At 34.3% G+C, this 21357-nt stretch overlaps 1 protein-coding gene across 1 annotated transcript in view; it reads right to left on the bottom strand.

Moving 5' to 3' along the window:
* LOC150105040 (spermatogenesis-associated serine-rich protein 2) overlaps positions 1-21357 on the bottom strand; it is a 248778-nt gene that overhangs the window by 127411 nt on the left and 100010 nt on the right. The window contains exon 5 of the mRNA XM_090396113.1: positions 2207-2375. Coding sequence (XP_090252239.1) covers positions 2207-2375 — 169 coding nt within the window. The remainder of the gene's footprint in view (positions 1-2206; positions 2376-21357) is intronic.

The following is a 21357-nucleotide window of genomic DNA, read 5'->3' on the forward strand; positions in this document are numbered from 1 at the left end:
CTGTTCAGAACTAAAAGACCATGCCTTCAATACCTGTCTGAGGATCTATTAAAAAAAAAGAAAAGAAAAAAAAAGGCTTCCTTATATCAAACCAAAGCAATTATAACTATGAGAGACTATCCTTGAATCTCCCTCCCTCACAAACTATCCTAACCTAAACAAATATGGTTGTATTAAACTACCTGTCATCTAGGAAACTCATCCACAGACAATCACGCCAATGGTTAGGAACATTCAGTCAATTCCACTGGTTTTTTATATGGCTCCCACCCATGAAAGGTTGCAAACCTATAGTACGTTAGTACGTGAGCAGAATGTTTTCCTATTTTAATTAATTTTGTATTTTTATTTATCTATCTTTTTACATAATCCAAACACCCTGATCTAAAGATCAAGCATAGAACTTTTCAAGCCATTTTGGGCCTACTAGCAGAGTATGGTCTTACACCAAGTCATGAAATTCATCTTCCAATCAAATCGTGGAGATTTAAATCGCTGCCTGCTATTTGCTAACCACTTGGTTATGCTAACCAATATGCTAACCAGGTGGCACAATTTAGGATTACTATAGGCCCTGTGTTTCTCCTTTTCAATCTTGCACTCATGCAGTGCTTGTACAAGGGTCAGTCAATTCCACTGGTTTTTTATATGGTTCCCACCCATGAAAGGTTGCAAACCTATAGTACATGAGCTGAGAATTTTTTCCTATTTCAATTAATTTTGTATTTTTATTTATCTATCTTTTTACATAATCCAAACACCCTGCTCTAAAGATCAAGCATAGAACTTTTCAAGCCACTTCAGGCATACTAGCAGAGCATGGTCTTGCACCAAATCATGAAATTCATTTCCAATCAAATCATGGAGATTCAAATTGCTGCCTGGACAGCAAATATGCTAACCACTTGACCAACCAGGTGGCACAATTCAGGATTACTATAGGTCCTGTGTTTCTCCTTTTCAATCTTGCACTCATGCAGTGCTTGTACAAGGGGGTCTGGAAAGTTCTGATAAATACCAAGAACAAAACAATTTGGTCTTCTTATATATCCTAAAAGAAAAGATATTTTCTGAAAAAGACATTTATATAAAAAAAAAAAAGGTAAAAGAAAAATATTTATATGTAAAAACATTTTTGTTCTAGGTGTGTTTATCAGAATTTTCCTGACCCCCCCCCCATATGTATATATGTATCTAGTTACATTTTAGACATTGTATTTCCTAAGCAACAATGTGAATAATCAATGTATAAACTTGAACCAAAATGTTTTTTGGCTTATGTACTGTAGACATAATATTTTTTTTTACTTTTAATTTGACCTCTACAAATGGTATGATTGAAACCACCTGATGAATGTTGAGATTAATTCAGGTCATTTTATTCACATGCCGTAATAAAAGTGACCTAACTGAAATCAAAATAGAACATAGACATTTTAGTGCACATCCTAAATTCCACTATCAGAACTGCAATATACAATTGATGGTTTGTATCCCCCCCCCCCAATGGTCCAAGTGAAATCAAATAAAGATAGCTAAAATTTTTATAAAGAATCTAAACACTAAATTTTAATGAATTCTATCCGAGTTCAAGAAAAACTTGCATATGGACAGACAAAATGAAATTGAAAAAATGAATCATTACATATACTTAGGACAATGGATAAAAAACATAAAATAAAATAATAATATATAAGTGGAAAGCATTTGAAAAATTACAGTCGATATTCAAAAGCCAATTACCACTATGCCTGTGAAACATTGACATCAAATGCAAAGGAAAAAAAACTAAGAACACAATTTAATATGGAAAGATGTATACTTACTTGATATCACAAAAGGAATACTTGATTAATGTAGATAAGAAATCAAACTAAAATCTCTGACATCATAGAAATAGTGAAACATCTGAAGTGGTAATGAGTTGGGCATATTGCTTGAAGACAAGACCACCAATGGACAAAAGTAATACTGGATTGGATTCCACAAAGGAAAAATAGCCACAATTCCAACCAAAATTATGGTGGATTGAAGAAATTATCAGATTTGCAGGAGTGACGTGGGAAAGAAAAGCTGCTCGCAGACAGTCTTGGAGTCATCTTAGAAAGGCTTTCATCCAGCAATGGATCAACAACAGCTGGCAATGATGATTGTTTAATATATTAAAGAATGCATTAAATTACATTTGTCGCATTTGAAGTATTACCTTTTCCATTAACACAACCATCTTCATTGAGTTCCATATCCTTACTTTCTGGTTCATTCTGCAAGGAAGTGTCATCGTCGTCATCTACTGTTAAAGAATCTTTCTTCTCAATGGCTGAACTACCTTCCTTTTTATTCTTTTTCTTATTTTTTCTTTTATTTCTGGTATTCTGTGGCAGAAATATATTAGTATAAATAGATCAAACATCTCATGAAATGAAGCAAAAAATAAAAATTTGAAACCTATTAATGAATTAATACAGTTTTTTTTTAATTTAATAGCTTTTAATTTCTACAGAAAAGGTCCTGCCAGCTTAAAAGAATTACAACAAATATTTCTAATGTACATAAAGTACACCCTCACCCCACTCAAGACATTAGGTTAAATCTAAATCAGTGAAGCTGTTTTATGAATTGCAATATGTTGAACTATTGATTAATTAAAAGATTACAAAATTTAGTTCAGTAACTTTAGGTCTGGGATCATTCAGCCAAAATTAGGATGATTTCTTATTAAGATATGAGCAGCTTCTTAAAAACATACCTAAATTTTAATTAAGAAACTTCTTTGACTCTTAAAGGACAGCACTACTGACTGGGAGATCTGACATGGCCTTTTAAGGAATGTAGATAAAGATTAGGTTTATAATCTAATGTCCAATCTTTACCTTCTCTCTTGGTGCACCCTGATAGGGATCAACCAGGATAAGAGCAGGCTGACAAGTTGGGATTCAGCCAACCAAACTGTATTCGCTTATCTGCCAAACTGGATCAAATACAAGAAATACCTTATGAATTTTCAAGAATAAAAGAATGAGCAGCTTTCGGTCTTTCATCTTACAATTACCTACTTCACCATCAATCCCTTACTCTTCAAGCCATTAACAAATCAACTGTAATGGAAGCATAACATTTGAGACAATACAGGAAATTCCAAGTAAAATTTGGAATTTCCTGTATCACTAATTGTCTTCCCACACTAACATTTTGCTTTGCATTTTATTTATTTATTTGCAAGATAAAAATAAAAATGAATTTTACATGTGAAAATAAATTATACCTATTTCGAAATATGACAAAATTAATCTTAGCAATAAATTTATTTAATACTTCATTATATTTGCAATATACAAGTAAATATAATGGAACAAGTTACTTTTTTTATTTTACTGAAAAGAAAAAAAAAATTTTTTTTCATGTTGTTTTCAAACATTTGTGTTGAGAATAATTGTTTTATATATATACATTCGGTTGGCAAATAAGTTCGGTTTTTCAGAATGGAATGAAACACATTTTATTTAATATATATAATACATACTAGTCAGTTATATATTGACCCTCTTTATCAATGACCTCTTACCATCTGTCCAACTTAATTATGCCGTGTTCATAAAACTCCTGAGGTTTACTGGCGAAAAACAGCCTCCTCATTAGCGAAGGCTTTCCCGTTTAGAGAATTCTGCAACGATTGGAATAAGTGGTAATCGGAAGGTGCCAGGTCTGGTGAATACGTAGGATGCGGAAAACATCCCAGCCAAGACGTAACAATTTACTCCGAGTTGTTAACGATGTGTGGGATCTGGCATTGCCGTGGCACAACTCCTTTCCGATTTACCAATTCGGACGTTTTGTGCTAATTGCACAGGCCAGTCACATTAAACTGTGAGCAATAGACAGTTGAATCAATCGTTCTGCCTGACAGTAACACCTCGTAGTGTAACACCACCTTTATAATCCCACCACACAGAGAGCATGATCTTCTTTGGGTGCAATCCCGCTTCCGAGGTTGTTTGCGGCGGTTCACTCGTGTCCCCATGATCTTTTACATACCACAGCATCGTACACGACCCATTTTTCATCTCCTGTAATCATCTGCTTCAAAAACGGGTTGTTTTCTTGGCGATGTTGCAGCAAATCGCAGATGGATATGCGAGCAGTCATATTGGCCTCAGTCAATTCATGCAGCACCCAAACATTGAGTTTTGAAATGTATCCCAGCTTGTGCAAATGGTTTGCAACGCTTGTATGGGATATATTCAGTACTGCAGCAATCTCCCGCACTGTTTGTGATGGATTTTTGTTGATAATATCCTTCACAACACTCGAGTCAACCTTGGTCGGGTGACTGGCGCGAGGCACATCACTAACGTTGAAATCTCCAGAATGGAATTTGGCAAACCACTTTTGGCACACGTGTTCTGTTAAGGCACCATCCCTATGTAACACTGCATATTTTTTTATGGGGCCTCCGCAGCTCATTTGCCCTTTTTGAAATAAACCAAAATATGCTGGTAATGTACGTTATTTCCTTCCATTTCTAAATATATGTTACACACACGCAACTGAAGTAGGCGGAACGAAAATTCACTGAAAGGTTATGTGAAATGTCGCTCTTCAACTGCGCAATGGCATTGCACAGTAGCACAACAATAGCGACAGGTGTAAACTTGTACTAACGCATAAACCGAACGAACTTATCTGCCAACCCAATATATAAATAATATGTTTTTACGTAATATTTACTGAAATAAATATGATTTTAAAAATCCCCTTTATTTCCTTCCACAATTCTGAATATGGCTATAATGATGCTTACAATTTTAGATACATTTTTTGTTTATTTTCATGAACAACAAATGATGTTATAGTATATTACATGCTTTCTGAATTTGAGACTTTTTTAATCGCATACTTATTACAGTAATATTTCACAAGAATCTGAAACTTCACCTTTTAGTTTAAAAATACAACTGATGAATTTTTTTTAGAATGCTCATTCCAATTATATCTCATTTTTGCCAATTCAGGACGTTTTGTACTAATTGCACAGGCCAGTCGCATTAACTGTAAGCAATAGACAGTTGAATCAATCGTTCTGCCTGACGGTAACACCTCGTAGTTACCAGTAAACATATATGTTGAACATGTCTGAAACAGATTAAAAATTTGTTTATCTTGAGATATTCCAATTACATCCACACCATGAGCTCCAAAAACTGAATTATGGGGGGGGGGGGGGAACTATGCCTGCTTAAACAATAAATTATATAATAATCACATGGGATCAAAGTCTGAAATGAAAGTACAGATATTTCGTACTGAAAATAACAGTCCATTATCAGTGTATAGAAACAAGCAAATCAAAGAAGCTGGAATACAAGGCACATACAGCAATTGGTGGTTTACCAATTAAAAACTGTCGCTGTGTGCTAGAAACGAATATTAATAAATAACATTATCAGACCACAGGGTTCCAATGCCTTATATTTCTAGCATCTCTGAACCAATTAGTAGAAATCTGAAGTAGTATCATTCCCCCATATTTTCCTGTCAACAAAATTTCTCATCTGTTACCATCTACAAAAGACAAAATGGCACATCTATCATTAGCTGGCATTTACCAGATACCTTGTGAATGTAATCTAACATACTTTGGGCAGACATGCCATTCTTGGAAAAAAAAATTAATGAACATCAATATTATATCGAATACATGAAACCTCAAAAGTCTGGTCTGGCACAACACAGCATCCAGTGGGATGAAGCTCATCTTCCCCATAGAAGCATGTTTAAATATGAATGCCTTTTCAAAGAAAGTTATGAAGCCCTTTTACATTGGTCAAATATGATTCAGAACAACTGTCTCTCTCTCTCCCCCCCCCAAAAGTTTGGGAGATTCTTATTTTATGTAACCATCAAAAATAGTTTTTAATAATATTATTTATTGATATTAATTTCTAGCATGCAGCAACAGTTTTTAATTGGTAAACCACTGCCTGCTGTATGTACCTTGTATTCTCGTTTCTTTGATTTGCTTGTTTCTATGCTGATGATGTACTGTTATTTTCAGTATGAAATATCTGTACTTCCATTTCATTAAAGTTAATTACTGTGCTTATCGTGTAATTTATTGTACAGTCATGTCACAGGTACCTTTGAAGATATGTCTGCTTATATATCCTTAAAAAAAAAAAAAAATAAAAAATATTACAATTTGATGAAACATGGGGGTTAAAGGATTTTAAGATATATTCTTTCTTGTGGTTATATCAGTTACTTTGATATAATTTTTGTTCTAGGTGTTTATCAGAACTTTCCAGTCCTCCACCCCCATCACTTGTATAAATAACTACTTTTGGTATAATTTGCTATTGGTTGAAATTTTCAAGAAAAGATATAAAATTGGCATCTAAAGGTGGACTATCTCTTCCTCTCTGCATCTGGATTATTCCAGCCACTACTCTTTCCCCTCTGGGCTTGGCATCAGATATTTTAGAGAATAGCAAATTATTTTAATTTTTACAAACAAAATATACATACAGTAATTCTCAATTATCCAACCATCAAATAAATGCACCTTCATTATAACTGACCCCTAAATACGTAGCTTGTCACATGACTTCTAATACAACACCATATAGTTAATTGCAAGTTCAGTTATTCAACCCTTTAATCGTTTGATCAGCAAATTGCTCTCTTGTTAAAGTTGAATGACTGAGGGATTATATACAGGCATACCCCAGCCATATATTACATTAAGTTCCAGACCACTGTCATATAGCGAATCACTACCTCCCCCCAACCCACACATTTGTAGATGCATGTAATGGTTCAATAACATTTTCAATAAGTCATATACATGTGTGTGTGTGCTAATGATGAAATAAAGCATTTATTTACATCAGATTATTTACTCCAATGAAAAATTTAGAATTTTTGCAAACAAAAAAAAAAAAGCTATTATGAATATCTTGGCTTAAGGGAACATGCCAACTAGTTTGATCATCAATCTACAACATTAAAAATTTTTCCATTTTGGCAACAAGATTAACAAACTTACCTTGCACTGCTGTTATTACAGCAGTGCAAAGTAAGTTTGGCCTGTGGTCTCAGTATTTGTTATAACATCAGCACTAAGTTTAATAATTTGAATCTTAGTATGCAGTGTAATAGGTTTATGCATCTTCTTTTCACTGGAAACAACAGAACCCTTACTTTGAATTTAGTCTGCCATTATTAGCAATAAAATAATAGTTATAAACAGTTAATAATTCACAACAAAACACCAAAGCAAAGATGTAGTGAGCAATGACATTGTAAATAAACTAAGCTCCCAAATAATGCAACATCAGTTAATTCACAGCTGCACATCACTAAAACTGTCAAAACTGTTGTATGTAGTATCGTACGAGTGGGCAGTAGTCATAATTGAAAAGCGTCATATGAGCAGATCACATAGTGAAATGTTAAGGTGTGGCATTACTGTATATAAATTCAAAATTAAATTCTACTAGCCCAGAAATTATACTCCTGTTTAATCTTTTACCCAAGTGTAAGCAAACAAAGTTCGCACATGAAGTACCTTCATGATTACACTACTTGTATGCAGAGGCTGACAACTTCATGTCAATTGCCTTAATATCCCATAATGCAAAGCACACTTCCTTTTGGAAGTCCACAGTGCAATGCATTAAGATTGGGGGGGGGGGGGGGTATCACTACCAAGACTCATTTTTTTAGGTGAAAGAAGACAGATGGATTGAATTAGAGATTTAATAAAAGGCCTCGGCTGTTTTACCTCATCATGTAGCCAAATGGCATCCTTTTTCTCCAGTCTCATGCAACAGAGCAACCAAAAGACCAACTGAAACAAAAATCTGGAGAAAATGGTACTCATGCAGTAGCCTTATTTAAGTTAGCCACCTTAAGTTGGCCTTCTCTTTCTGGGATTGCTCTACAGCAGACATGGGCAACCTTTCCTAGTTCGGGGGCCAAATTATCATTCTGTCTCTGGGTCAAGGGCTGGACCAAATTATTAAATAAAATAAATTAATATTAAATGAATTAAAACAAGATGCTACTTCATATTTCATTTATTTATAATATAATGCTTTGGTATAAAGCTCTACATAAATTTTATAATATAAATAACGACATAACAATTCAATGTGAAGATTGGCCTTGTACTTCAACTACGAGACTATCAATATTGACGTTAATATTACTCAAGGATAATCACACAGAATTTGATGTTTTTGTCCGTTATTATTCTTGTCCGAATTTTTGATTTATTGTATTTTATCCTCGAAAAAAAACTGTTCACACATATGTGCTGCTGAAAAGACAAATGATTTTTCTTGAAAAGGCACGTAAATTTGTATATTTTTCTTCCACCAAATAAAATTTATAAAAATTTATCAAAGCAATGTTGTTAAATTGTCATTTTAGCATTAAATCCACCTGAAGCTCAATAAGTTCCATCTGTAAGTTTACTGGCACATTATTTACATCAGCATCCATCGGACAAGCAAATACAGCAAATGCGGAGTCTTTGTTTTTGAAGTCAGCAAACCTTGTATCAAATTGCTCTATTAGTGCCTTCAGTTCATCTCCATAACAATGATAAGGGATATTTTTATGAGTTGCTAGAGTAGGAAAATGATAACAATTTTTAGCTCTTATCTGACTTTCTAACAATCTTAGTTTATTACAAAAAACTTTGACATATCCATGCAGTTCATGAACCAATTGTCTTTGTTTTTGCAATTTAAGATTCAGTTCGCTTAGGTGTCCAGTGACATCTACAAGGAATGCTAAATCACATACTCACTCATCATCTTTTACTTGGTTAATTGTCTTTCCTTTTATGTCCATAAAATCTGCAATGTCTTGTCTCAGATCATAAAATCGTTTTAATATTCTACCTTTACTCAACCACCTCACTTCACAATAATAAGACACAGCTTCATAATCTGAAAATAGGTCTGCCAAATATTCCTTAAATTGGCAGTGATTAAGTGCACATGACTTAATAAAATTAATACTGGCTACTACAACTTCCATAACATTTGTGAATTTAATCGATTTTGTTGGTGGATAATGCAGTGAAAATTTGTTAAATTTTCTGGATAGATCTGTAGTTCTATTGCTCTTTCATGAACCATTCAATAAATCCCTTCTGTGCACCAACCATTGTAGGGGCTCCATCAGTGCATATGCCAGATAGTGAACTCCATTTAAACCCAAATCTCTCGAAGACCGTGTTAACTGTTTCAAATACAGTGGTATCTCGCTAATCCGAACCTCTTTAGTCCGAACCCTCCAGTAATCCGAACTGCGGTTTGAAAGAAAAAAAAAAGTTTTATTTATTATATTTATTATATATTATTATTTTGTGTGCTATTATTTTGCCTCCAAACTAACTGTACTGCATTGTTGCAACCAATGGATCAGAACATAATACAATCAATTAAATTAAAAGATCGTAAAGACTTGCTTTTAAATGTAATTTCCCAAAATGATGACGTTATCACATCAATAAAAAATATAAATTTGAAGGATGTAGCATTCTCAATTGATGTTGCTTGGGAATTCTCAAACCTGAAGCAATTCTAGTATCATGGAGAAAACTGTGGCCTTCTAGAATTTACGGTGATACACAAAAAGCATTAATTCAAAACGTGCATAATTTGGTTAAAAATATAAATCCAAATGTTGTAATTTCACAAACATATGTTACGGAATGGATTACAGGTAGAACCGAAAGTGAATTCGAAATCAAATCAGATGCTGAAATTATAAATATGACGCTACAGAATGAATTAGCAGACGATGATGACGATAAAGAATTCAAAGAAATAAAAGAAAAACATGAAGAGGCAGTTGACAGTTTTAATGTGTATAGAATGAGGTAATCAGAATGATACGCCATTCCACAAAGCCTTTTTGCTAATGCAGCTCTGAGAAGAAGCATTCGAAAAAAGTTTAGCTTCCAAGAAGTGAAAGAAAATCAGTGACTTTTTTTTTACAGAGAAATTTTAAAAAAAAACTTTTTTTGTGTTATTTTGTGAAACTTTGTTTTGTGTGTTGTGTACAAGAAAGTGATATTTTTTACGCAAATTAAGTTATGTACTGAACTATGCAATTTTATTAAATCAAAATCATCAACCATAAAGATATATATACAAACTAAATTTTTTACTAAAATAAACTTATTTTACTTTTTAAGTTTTACATTACAGTAGAGTAGCTTTTTTTTTCTGAGTTACTTCATTTATTTCCAGAATTAAATTGATGTACCATTAGAATCTGATTATTTTTGTCTTAAACACTAGTTATTGTTGTCTCTTGGGCGAAAACTCACTAATCCGAACGAGCACGGTTTTTATTAGTTCGGATTAGCGAGATACTACTGTATATCTTCACTGGTAGTAACAGCCAAAGAGCCAATAATTCTTCTGTGATGTAGAAATCCGCATCAACTCCTCGAATAAATACTGCTAGTTGTGCTGTATCGGAGGCATCAGTGCTGTCATCCAAAGCAATTGAAAATGCTTCCAATCTAGCAATCTTCTCTTTTAACCTTTTTTTGATATCATCAGCTATAATTTCTATCCATCGGACAACAGTATGTCTCGACAAACGAATATTCTCAAAGTCTTTTTTCTTTTCAGGACATATATACTTGCAACATCCAGCAGACATTCTTTGATAAATTTTCCTTCACCAAATGACTTAGAATTCTTTGCGATTTTTTCGCTTACCACAAAGCTGGCTTTGACAATGCTGTGGTGCTGCGTTCTTTGCTTGTTGAACATTTCCTGCTGGATATCCAAGTTCTTCTTCAACTTCTGTATTTCATCTTTTCGTAGTTGTCCATCAATTTTTGGGTGATCCGCATGTCTCGAAGTACAGTGTCTCTTCAAGTTGTATTCTTTGTTGACAGATTCGTTGCACAGCAAACATACAGGCAAACCTTTATTCAGAATAAAATAATAATCCTCCGTCCAGTTGTCTTGAAACTGACGATTCTCTGCATCTACTTTTTATTTTTTGCAATAACCCCTGACATTGTCCAAAATTTATAAGCGATATTCAGAACTGTCAAACAAAACTGTCTTCTACACTGCAGGCACTGAACAGAACACAACATCAATGCCGGCACTGAACAAAGCACAACACCAAAGCAAGTACCAAACTGACACTTTGTAACATGTTCACGCACGATGCTAGTCAAAGTGAGAAAGAGACCTTGGTTGGAGAAAACAGTGTGTTTTGTGCGAGTCATATGACGTCAGCTTATTGTGAGTTAGTAGAACACACCATGCTTTCTCCCACCATGAATTAGACAAACTTCGCTGAAATAGATTAGGGCTGGATCAAAAGAAGTAGAGGGATGGGGGTTGTCCATATGTGCTCTACAAGTCATCCTTTAGAGTTAACCATAATGCCATGGCTAACTAAGAGGATGGAACCATTTAAAAAAAACTCTCATAATAATAAAAAGACAAAAAGAAAAAAAGAAAAGAAAAATAATTTTTTTTCTTCCCCATGTTGAATATTGCATAATGTGCATGGTTCTGCACCACCCAGCCAAAAATTTGGTATTCCCCTAGAATACTTCTTTTTAAATACAAATATCCAAAGACTGAACAATAAAATGTCTATAATACAATATTATAAAGCATTTGCATGTTATATTGCTGGTTTTCAAATCTATTTCCTAATTTTCATAAATGATATTTTAACTCATTAACTATAAAAAAAATCAAAATTTTCTTCCCATTGCTGATAGGTGGGAGGTATTGCAAAAAAATAACCTGTTTTGCTGTAAGTAATGGAATGCCCAATGTGTTACAAGCTACATAACAGCTGTTCCAAACACGTTGCAAGAGTGCAGCTGGAGAATTCATGTTCTACTTTTTCCAATCTGTAACACGTCAATGACTGGATCTCCAATGTTAAAGTAACTCCATTTGATGGCATTTACTGGAAGGCAACCATATTCTCCCAGCAAGATCCCTTCTTTAGGGTATCCTTGGAATTTAAGTTATTAAAGGGTAATTGTTAGTACCCAACTGTGGAAGTTCATGGTGGAGAAGGTTAAATATTTCCTTATACTAAGTTTTTCTGTTATTAATGGAAATAATGTCAGCACATTCTGTGCATTAAACAGGAGAACTTTAATAATGGAAGCCCAAAGCCTCCATGTCTCTTTGGTAGTTGAAGAAATTCCTTTTTCACTTCTTGGTATCTGCTGGATCAAAAAAGTGAACAGGTTTACTATATAATTGTTTTTCTTCAGCTTCTGTAATGAGGGAAGATTATGGTTTTAAGAACTATCGCTTTAGAAAAAACAGAAAGTGGTCCTATTTTTCAGTCTTCTAAGGTTTCAATGTTTTGGGTGTTGAACTGGTAATATTCGATAGTATTTCCATTAATAACAGCAAAACTTGGTATATGGAAATCTTTAATCTCCTCTGCTATGAACTTCCACAGTTGGGTACTAACAATAACACTTTAATTAGAAAAAGTAGAACATGCATTCTCTAGCTGCCTTCTTGTGTTTGGAACAACTGTTATAGAAAGTGGTCCAATTTTCCAGTCTTCTAAGGTATATGTTTTTGTATATTGTACTAGTAATATTGGATAGTAAAGACGGAAATTCCAAGTATAGTGAGAAGTTCCCTCTTAAGAATTAGTCTACAGGTAATATCTACAAAATGCCACTTGCAAATAACCAGGGCCTTGTTTAACTAGGTAATGCTCCAACCAGCATGAAATTCTGTGATATTGTAGCATCATTTGATTTTGGTTTAAGCCACTAAGAATACAATTTGGTTGCTAAATCCCATTACTATCCCATCCTCATTTGTTCAGTATTCAATCATCATTATCAAATTCCTGCCATGTACCGTCAAGGGGTGTACAGGATATGATAGTACTACATGAAAAATTTACATCATTACTAATTTACCATCTACAATTTTCCTCCAGATCAGTCTGTTACTTGTCAAGACTCCAATATTATCAGATCTTATATTTCTGTTGTCTAAGGCACTTTGTACCCTATCAAACCACCTATATCTTGTTCTTCCTCTGGGTTATTTTGCTGCCAACATGGCAGAGAACACTTGGTTTGCTAATTTTTCCTCACCCATTCTGTTTAAGTGACCATACCACCTGAGATTAGCTCTGCTAACACATTCCTGGATGCTGGCAATGTCAAGTTCTTTCCTAATATCCTCGTTTTTAATGTGATATTGCCATTGATGCCATCTGTTCATGCCTATAATCTTTCTCAGGCCTCTCATATCTGCAATCTCTAGTCTTTGGTCAACTGTTTTACTTCTGACCGAGCACAAAGATCCATAAGTTAAAACTGGTTTGAACACTGTCTTGTATACAGCTAATTTAGTGTTCCGACTAATTTCTCTCTTATTCCATATGAATTTATTCAATTGACTTCCTACTATACCAGCTTTATTGATTCTGTTGTATATTTCCATATTTAATATACCATCTTCACTAAAAATCGTGCCAAAGTAAGCTGAAATGTTTTACTTGTTCCAGAGGTTCTCCGTTCACAATGCAGTTGATTTTTTAAATGATTCTGCCTATTTTCACTATCTTTGTCTTTTTATTGCTGACCTTCATACCAAATCTATTACAACAGTTATTCAATTTAGTCAATGAATCTTGCAGACTCGTAGTGGATTTATTTATAAGTATAACATCGTCAGCATAAAGCAAAGAGCTGACATTAACATCTCCAATTTTGATATGTTTAATACCACTTTCCTTCATAACGTGATCCATATAGATAATGAATAAAAGAGGGGATAATGTACATCTTTGTCTCACACCAGATTTAACATTAAACCATCTTCCTGTACTTCCTGCAATTCTAAGTGCTGACTTACAACTGAAATAAAGACTAAGTATTGCTTGATAAAATGCTCCATATAACTGTAGCGTCTCTCTTGGCACCTTATACCTTTTCCAAATCTACAAAACTCAAATAGAGATCTTTGTTATATTCCCCATGATTTCTCCACTATTTGTCGTAAAGTGAAGATCTGATCCTGACAGCCTTTATTTGGCCGGAATCCTGCTTGTTCTTCACAAAGCTTTTCTTCTACAATTCTTCTCAACCGTTTCTCAAGTATACTTGCATATGTCTTGCCAGGAACACTAATTAGGGAAATACATATGCAACATAATACAAATACTCAACCGTTTCTCAAGTATACTTGCATATGTCTTGCCAGGAACACTAATTAGGGAAATACCTCTGTAATTCTCACATTCAGTTTTATTTCCCTTTTTATATATGGGTAATATGAGAGCTCTACTCCAATCATCGGGAATTCATCCTACTGTCTAGGCCTTCTGAACTATGCAGCGCAGCCACTGCAACTTTTATACCACCATACTTCAGCATTTCTGGTCGAATATCATCTACTCCTGCTACCTTTCAACATTTTAAGCCTTTGATGGCTTTTTCTACTTCAAGTATGGATATGTATTCCTGACTGTATGCTGTTGAGTGTTTTTTACCACTGTGCTATCACTGCTTGTTTCATTTAGCAGTTTTTCAAAGTAATTACTCCATACTTCAAGGATATCTTTTTCTCCCGTTTTCATGTCACCTTTATCATCTCTAACTCCTTTTACAGCACTCTTTCCTCCATTTCTAAGCTTCTTCAACAACCTCCGGAATATCTTACCACCTTCCTGATATTTATTTTGTATGTTCTTGCCAAAGTCCTCCCGTGACTTTTGTTTAGCTAGTTTGGCATAGTGTTTAGCTTTCTTACATTTGTCTCTGCATTCTTTGTATTCTGCTTGTTTCATTTACCAATTTCTCGAAGTAATTACTCCACACTTGAAAGATATCTTTATCTCCCGTTTTCATGTCACCTTTATCATCTCTAACTCCTTTTACAGTACTCTTTCCTCCATTTCTGAGCTTCTTCAAAAACCTCAAAAATATTTTGCCACGTCTTGATATTTATTTTCTATGTTCTTACCAAAGTCTTCCCATGACTTTTGTTAACTAGTTTTACATAGTGTTTACCTTTCTTACATTTGTCTCTGTATTCTGTAAGAGCACGAGCTGACTTATTTGCCAGGAACTTTTGATATGCTTTCTTCTTTTCCTTCACTACCTTTTTAACTTCCTTTGTTCACCATGGATTTCTGATTTTTCCATCCTTGCAGACAATCTCTACACATGCCTCTCTGGTTGAATCAATTAAGGTTTTCTTCAAGGCTTGCCACTGAATCTCTAAAGTTTGGTTCCTGTTCTCAAACTCTTTCATTTTTTCTTCAATAATCTTTGTGTAGTTTAGTCTACAGTTCACATCTGAGAGCTGCTCAACTTTTATTCGCTTTAAAACTTTCTTGCATGTTATTCTTTTCAATATGAAATTCAATTTTATCCTGCTCAAGACTAAATAGTGATCACTTCCAATTTCAAATCCTCTGTACACTCTGGTGTCCTGCACAAGGGAGAAAACATCACTATCAACAATAACATAGTCAATTTCTTTTCTTATTTCTTGCCTCTTCTCTCCATGTGAATTTGTGCACATTTTTATGTTGGAACATAGTGTTAGTAATAACCAGTCCATGTCCTGAGCAGAAATCCAACAAATATTTGCCATTATTATTAGCTTTGCTTTTTTCTCCAAATTTTCCCCAAACATTTTTGTATGTCTGACAATCACTTTCTGCTCTGCTATTTAGATCCCCAACAAGGACCAACTTTTCCTTTTTCATTGTGTCAGTTGCTTTCTCTAGAGCCTCAAAAAATTCCTCCACTTCTACCTTAGTAGAACCTTCTGTGGGACCATAGGCACAAATAAGTCTCATTGTCCAGTTCCCCATTATTTTCCCAAATCACTCTACTTGACATTGCCTGCCATTCAAGAAGATGAGCCTCGTATTTTGTGTTGAATACTATGGCTACTCCTTTTTCTTGATTGTCATTGCCTGAATATAACATTTTGTATTTATTGCTCAGAAAGATCTCACTAGTTTTTGTCTTTTTTGTTTCAGTCACCCCTATTATGTTGATCTGGTACTTATCTAATTCCTCCACTAGCTCCATTTCTTTGCCATTCAGGCTTCTTATGTTGATAGTACTAATCTTTAACTCAGTTTATGTTGAGTTGGGGTGTTTATTCAGATTTGTTCCAGTAGCTGACTTTTCGCTGTTTACCCTGGTTCCCTGGTGAAAACAACAGGGGCCTTGTTTAACTGGGCGATGCCCCCTGCTGGCATGAAATTTTGTCATGTTGTACCATCATTTTATAATTTGGTTTAAGCCACTAAGAATTACAATTTGGTTGGCTAAATCCCAAATTGCCAGCCCATCCTCGCTCGTTCAGTATCCAGGTAGACACTCAACAGGGTGCACCACGAGAAGGTGAGGATTGGACATTAGGTCAGAAGCCCTGGTCGGTTCTCCGCATTCCTTTAAAGGTGATGTGGCGGTTTCCTCTCAGTTATACAGCTTTGATCCTTAAGCACCCCTCAGTATTCAAGAAGATACCTATTAACAAGGTGCACCACGAGAAGATGAGGACTGAACATTAAGTCAGAAGTCTTGGTCGCTTCCTCCACATTGCTCAAAAAACTATGTGGTAGTCTCCTCTCAGTTATCCAGCTTTGACCTTTAAACGACTACCTTATATCATATCTTCTTCCTTTTCCCCCTCTTTTACCTTGTGGTGTTGAGGGTTTTTTCTATTAATTTAACCACAACCATACGCAAGGATAAGGTGGTTAGCCCTATGCCTCCTGGTATATCCTATGCCTGTAGAAGCGTCGAGTTCTCTAGGCCAGTTTGCCTGCTTGCAGGATGAAAAAATCTCAGATAAACTGGGGAGAAAAGCCCTGCAGTCCACGCTCACATCAGTAGTGGGAATCAAACCCAGGACACTCCTTTCCCAGGCACATGGTTGCAAATCACATAGCCACTCGGCTAACTGCACGGATTAATCAACTAAAATTAATTCATTAACAGAATAATTTAAATCATAAATTTTATCATGTGAAAATTGTTATCCACTGATTTTAGTATGGGTCCAATCTTTAGTTGTTTGTCTTTTTAGCTAACTCCAATGGCATGCATACATCTCATATTCTCCAGTAACAAAAGGAAAAAAAGTGAAAATGTAAGTAATATAGTTTACCCACTGTTTGTAGATTTCTCCTTGGCATTTTGCCAAGAATAGTCAATTCATGCTGAAGGGGAGAAAGAAATGAAGGATGTACGAATTGGTCCCCAACGTGCGAAATCATGTGCTTTCTTGTCTGTCGCTGTACTAGTACTAGCTTGATTTTTGTTATTCGCTTTTTTGCATTATTTTTTTTATTATTAACTGTAGTTTCAGTAGCTCTTGCAAAAGAATATCGAATAATGTGCTGACATTCCGCGAAAAAGAATCGTCTCCTTGTTCCTTTTTCTCAAGTCATAAAACGTGCAAGTGCAATTGTGGGCGTATTGGGGTCGACTGTTAAAAGAATTCGTAGGGAATCAAAAGGTGAAGGTAAGCCAAAATTTAAATCTCCTAAAAAAAAAAAGCGCCAGAGTAAAGAAAACCATCGAAACCATAGCTTTGAATGATTTTGATGTAGACGTTATAAGAAGAACTATTCACGAATTTTACGTGGTCGAGAAAAGAGTGCCAACTCTTCCGAAATTGATTCCTGTGCTTAAAGAAAAAATTAATTTTCCTTGGAAAAGAGAAACTTTAAGGAAAATACTTCATGAAATCGGATTTTGTTTTAAAAAGTCCCAGAATAAAAGGAAACTTATCATGGAGCGAAGTGACATTGTTTTATCTAGAACGCAGTATTTGAGAGCAATAAGACGTTTCAGGGAAGAGAAAAGACCGATTGTGTATCTAGATGAAACTTGGATTGTTAGTAATTTAACTTATGGAAAATGTTAGCAGTCTAAAGAAGAATGTGGAGTGCTACAAACCAGAAATGCCTCGCGGCGCATAATAATTTTGTGTGTGGGTGGAGAAATGGTTTTTTTTATCGAATTCAAACTTACTATACAAAGCCAATTACCATAGGTAATGAATTCTACGATCTTCGAAAAGTGGGCAGAAGAAAAACTGATTCCAAACCTTCCTAAAAATGCTGTTGTTATAATTGATAACGCTTCATATCACTCTATTCGATTAAACAAAGTTCCAAATTGTTCTAATAAGAAGCAAGTTCTTATGGATTGGCTCTCTTCAAATAACATTTCTCATTCCCCAGATATGCGAATAATTGAATTGCTTAATTTGGTCAAAAGAAACTCGCCCACAACTAAACTATTTAAATTCGACACGATGCTCAAAGAGCATGGATTTCTAGCTTTGAGGCTACCACCATATGATTGCGATATTAATGCTATTGAGTATGTTTGGGCAGAAGTGAAAAGTTTCATTCGCCATCGCAACGTAACTGGAGATATTGACATGTCGAAACTTTTTAAGCTTTCAGAACAAGCGACTGAAAGTATTACAGTTCAAAACTGGGGAAAATATCTTTCATGTCACCTCATTGGAAAATATGTATTGGGACAGTGACAGAATTATCGAAGAATTATGTGAACCTTTGGCGATCAGTTTAAGTGAAAGTGGTGACGATTCGAACACCGATTCAAATGAAGATTAAAAGGATTTGATAATGGTATTTTTTTCCAACCCTTTTTTGCATGGGTTTGTTAAAAGAGTCACAACAAGTCATAAATAATTAATCGGTTTAGGACATTAAAGTGTCTCAGTTCTCTCAACTGTAAGTTTAGAATATCTAAGTTCACTTGAAAAAATTTCTGTTTTTCATTATAATTATTTTTATTTTATAGAAAACTTTCTTAAAAATAAACTTAGTTAAATTTTTGTTTTATGCTATACCTTTTTTAATTTTGTTAATACTCGACGTACATTTTTCCAACTGTTATACAAGCAAAATAGTTACACTTTAAAAACTACAATGTTCGTAAAAGAAAGGCTAAATTTTCTGACCTGTAATAATAAACAAACACATCCCAGAAGACAGATCGATTACCCTATTATCGCAATGGATTCTCCTTTTTCTGACATGCGCAGAAGTGTCGAGGGACCTCTAATCGGTGGGCGAACTATACCTACAAGTTATCTTACTTACAAGTTCTGTAGTGCATTAGTACTGTGTCCCACAGTACTAATGCACTAATTGTTGGCTAAGAAATTTTTTTTATTTTTTTTTTTTTATTAATCTTATGTATTATTTATTTAGTTTTATTTTTTGGATTTTTAATTATTTTCAAGACACTTCAGGCCTCGGTCTCACAGCAGGTGATGAAATTCATTTCCATCTAATGACAATCACAAACATTCTGTGCCTACAGTAAGATTAGAACCTGCGGCCTTCCAGTTTGAGAGCAGATATGCTAACCATGTTTGCATAGTGGATCTACCTTCACTTTATATAGTGAAGGTAGATCTTTATTGGATCTACCTTCACTATTTATGATGTGCTTCCACAGGGTCTCAGAAATTACACATTAAACAAAATAAGCTTATGAGCCGGTAGAGATAGCGCAATGAAGTTTAATGAAACTAGAATCAATTAAATATGATATATTAGCAGGCCTAAATGGTCGAATGGATGAGCACTTCTGCACTCCAGCCTATGGTTTCAAATTGCAAAAATCTAATATGGATTATCTTACCCTTAGCCAGTCCATGGCTACTAATGCAGTTTCTGATATATACCCTCAAGGGATGTTCAAGTTACTATGACAGCGCTACGTGATTAAGTTTACATTATTATTAGTCTCGTCAACAATTTTCCTTCAAATTAATCTATTACTTGTGAGCACTCCAATTGTGATATCTAACATTTCATGCTTCTAAGGCACTTCTGGCTGAATTAATCCACCCAGACTTTGGTCTTCCTCTGGGTCTCTTTCCTGTATCTTGACATCAAACATCTGCTGTGCTAACTTTTCCTTGCCATTGTATTTAAGTGGCCATACCATCTTAAATTACCTTGGTAGGACTATACATTAAAATAAATAAATAAATGAAAATTAAAATAAAATAAATTTCATGTATGTGCTTTCTTATATTCACAGTTATCATTTAATGCCCTTGTGACCAAGACTTAGATGAAGCTGTTCATGGATAAAGCAAAACTGGTAGACCCATTAAAAATAAATAAATATTATACTGTATTTATGCAAATATAACTCACCCTCGTGTATATCTCACACCCCTGATTTTACTTTACAAAAAAAAAGAAATTAAAAAGTTTCACATATACCTTGCACATGAAAAAAGTTTAAAACTTTAAGAAAGCGATAGTGAATGTTGTTATGGCAGTTTCCAATATTTTGTAATTCGGTTGAAGAGAATCAGCATTCAACTCAACAATTGTCAGTTTGCCTTTCTCATTGAATTGAGCAATCTTTTTTTAATACTGTACCAATCATATGCACATCCTCACAGCTGTGCTATCTCTACCGGCCAACCATTGCTGCCTGTTTTGCACCCTGTTTTAACTTATCATTAGTCATTTATAAAGGACTGTTCATAACATATCTGAAGTATTGTAAATTACTGGTAATTTTTGCTAGAAATATGAAGAAATGTTCAAGTTACAGTAGTTTTTAAATTGATTTTGCAGAAAAACATGACAATTGAGCAGCAGGGCATGAGTTTACAGTGACTGAGTTTAATGTGAAATATTGGTGTAAACAGAAATGATAAAAGGACAAGCAATAATGAAACTGTTAGTTTAATTTAATTACAGAAGCATTGTCACTAAAGATTCAAATATATCGCTGCCAATCACGTAAATAACATTGATAATTAAAATTTAAATGCATTCATTTTATAAATAATGTGAGCAATTATAAATTATAATGAATACTGAGGATTTAATTATAAATATTAATTTGATTTTTTCCTGAAAAACTTTAGTTTATGAAAATCCTCGCATATATCTTGCACCACGATTTTTTAATTCTCATTTTGGGGAAAAAAGTGCGAGTTATATTCGAGTAAATACAGTATGTAAAACATTATTATAAATAATTACTATGCACACATTTTTAATAAGCTTAAGTCTATGATAGATATTCTTTTAGTTTTAGCATGCCTTCCTAGATGTAAAAAGCGATCATCTAAATGAAATTGCTTAGAGCTCTTTAAGTCCAAGCAAAACTAGTTTTATACAGCTGCTTTCTTATTTAAATGAATTCTAAACTCCAATTGTGTATGTGATTCTGAACATTTCATATGTGGTGCTCTATTCCATAAAAAAAAAAAGGCAATTTGTGTTGATCTTTAATTCAGCACGTTGAGTTAAAGATCAACA

This window comes from Typopeltis vanoorti, chromosome 7, assembly GCF_054136105.1.
Source record: "Typopeltis vanoorti isolate ZY-2024b chromosome 7, IOZ_Tvanoo_1.0, whole genome shotgun sequence".
NCBI lineage: Eukaryota > Metazoa > Arthropoda > Arachnida > Uropygi > Thelyphonidae > Typopeltis > Typopeltis vanoorti.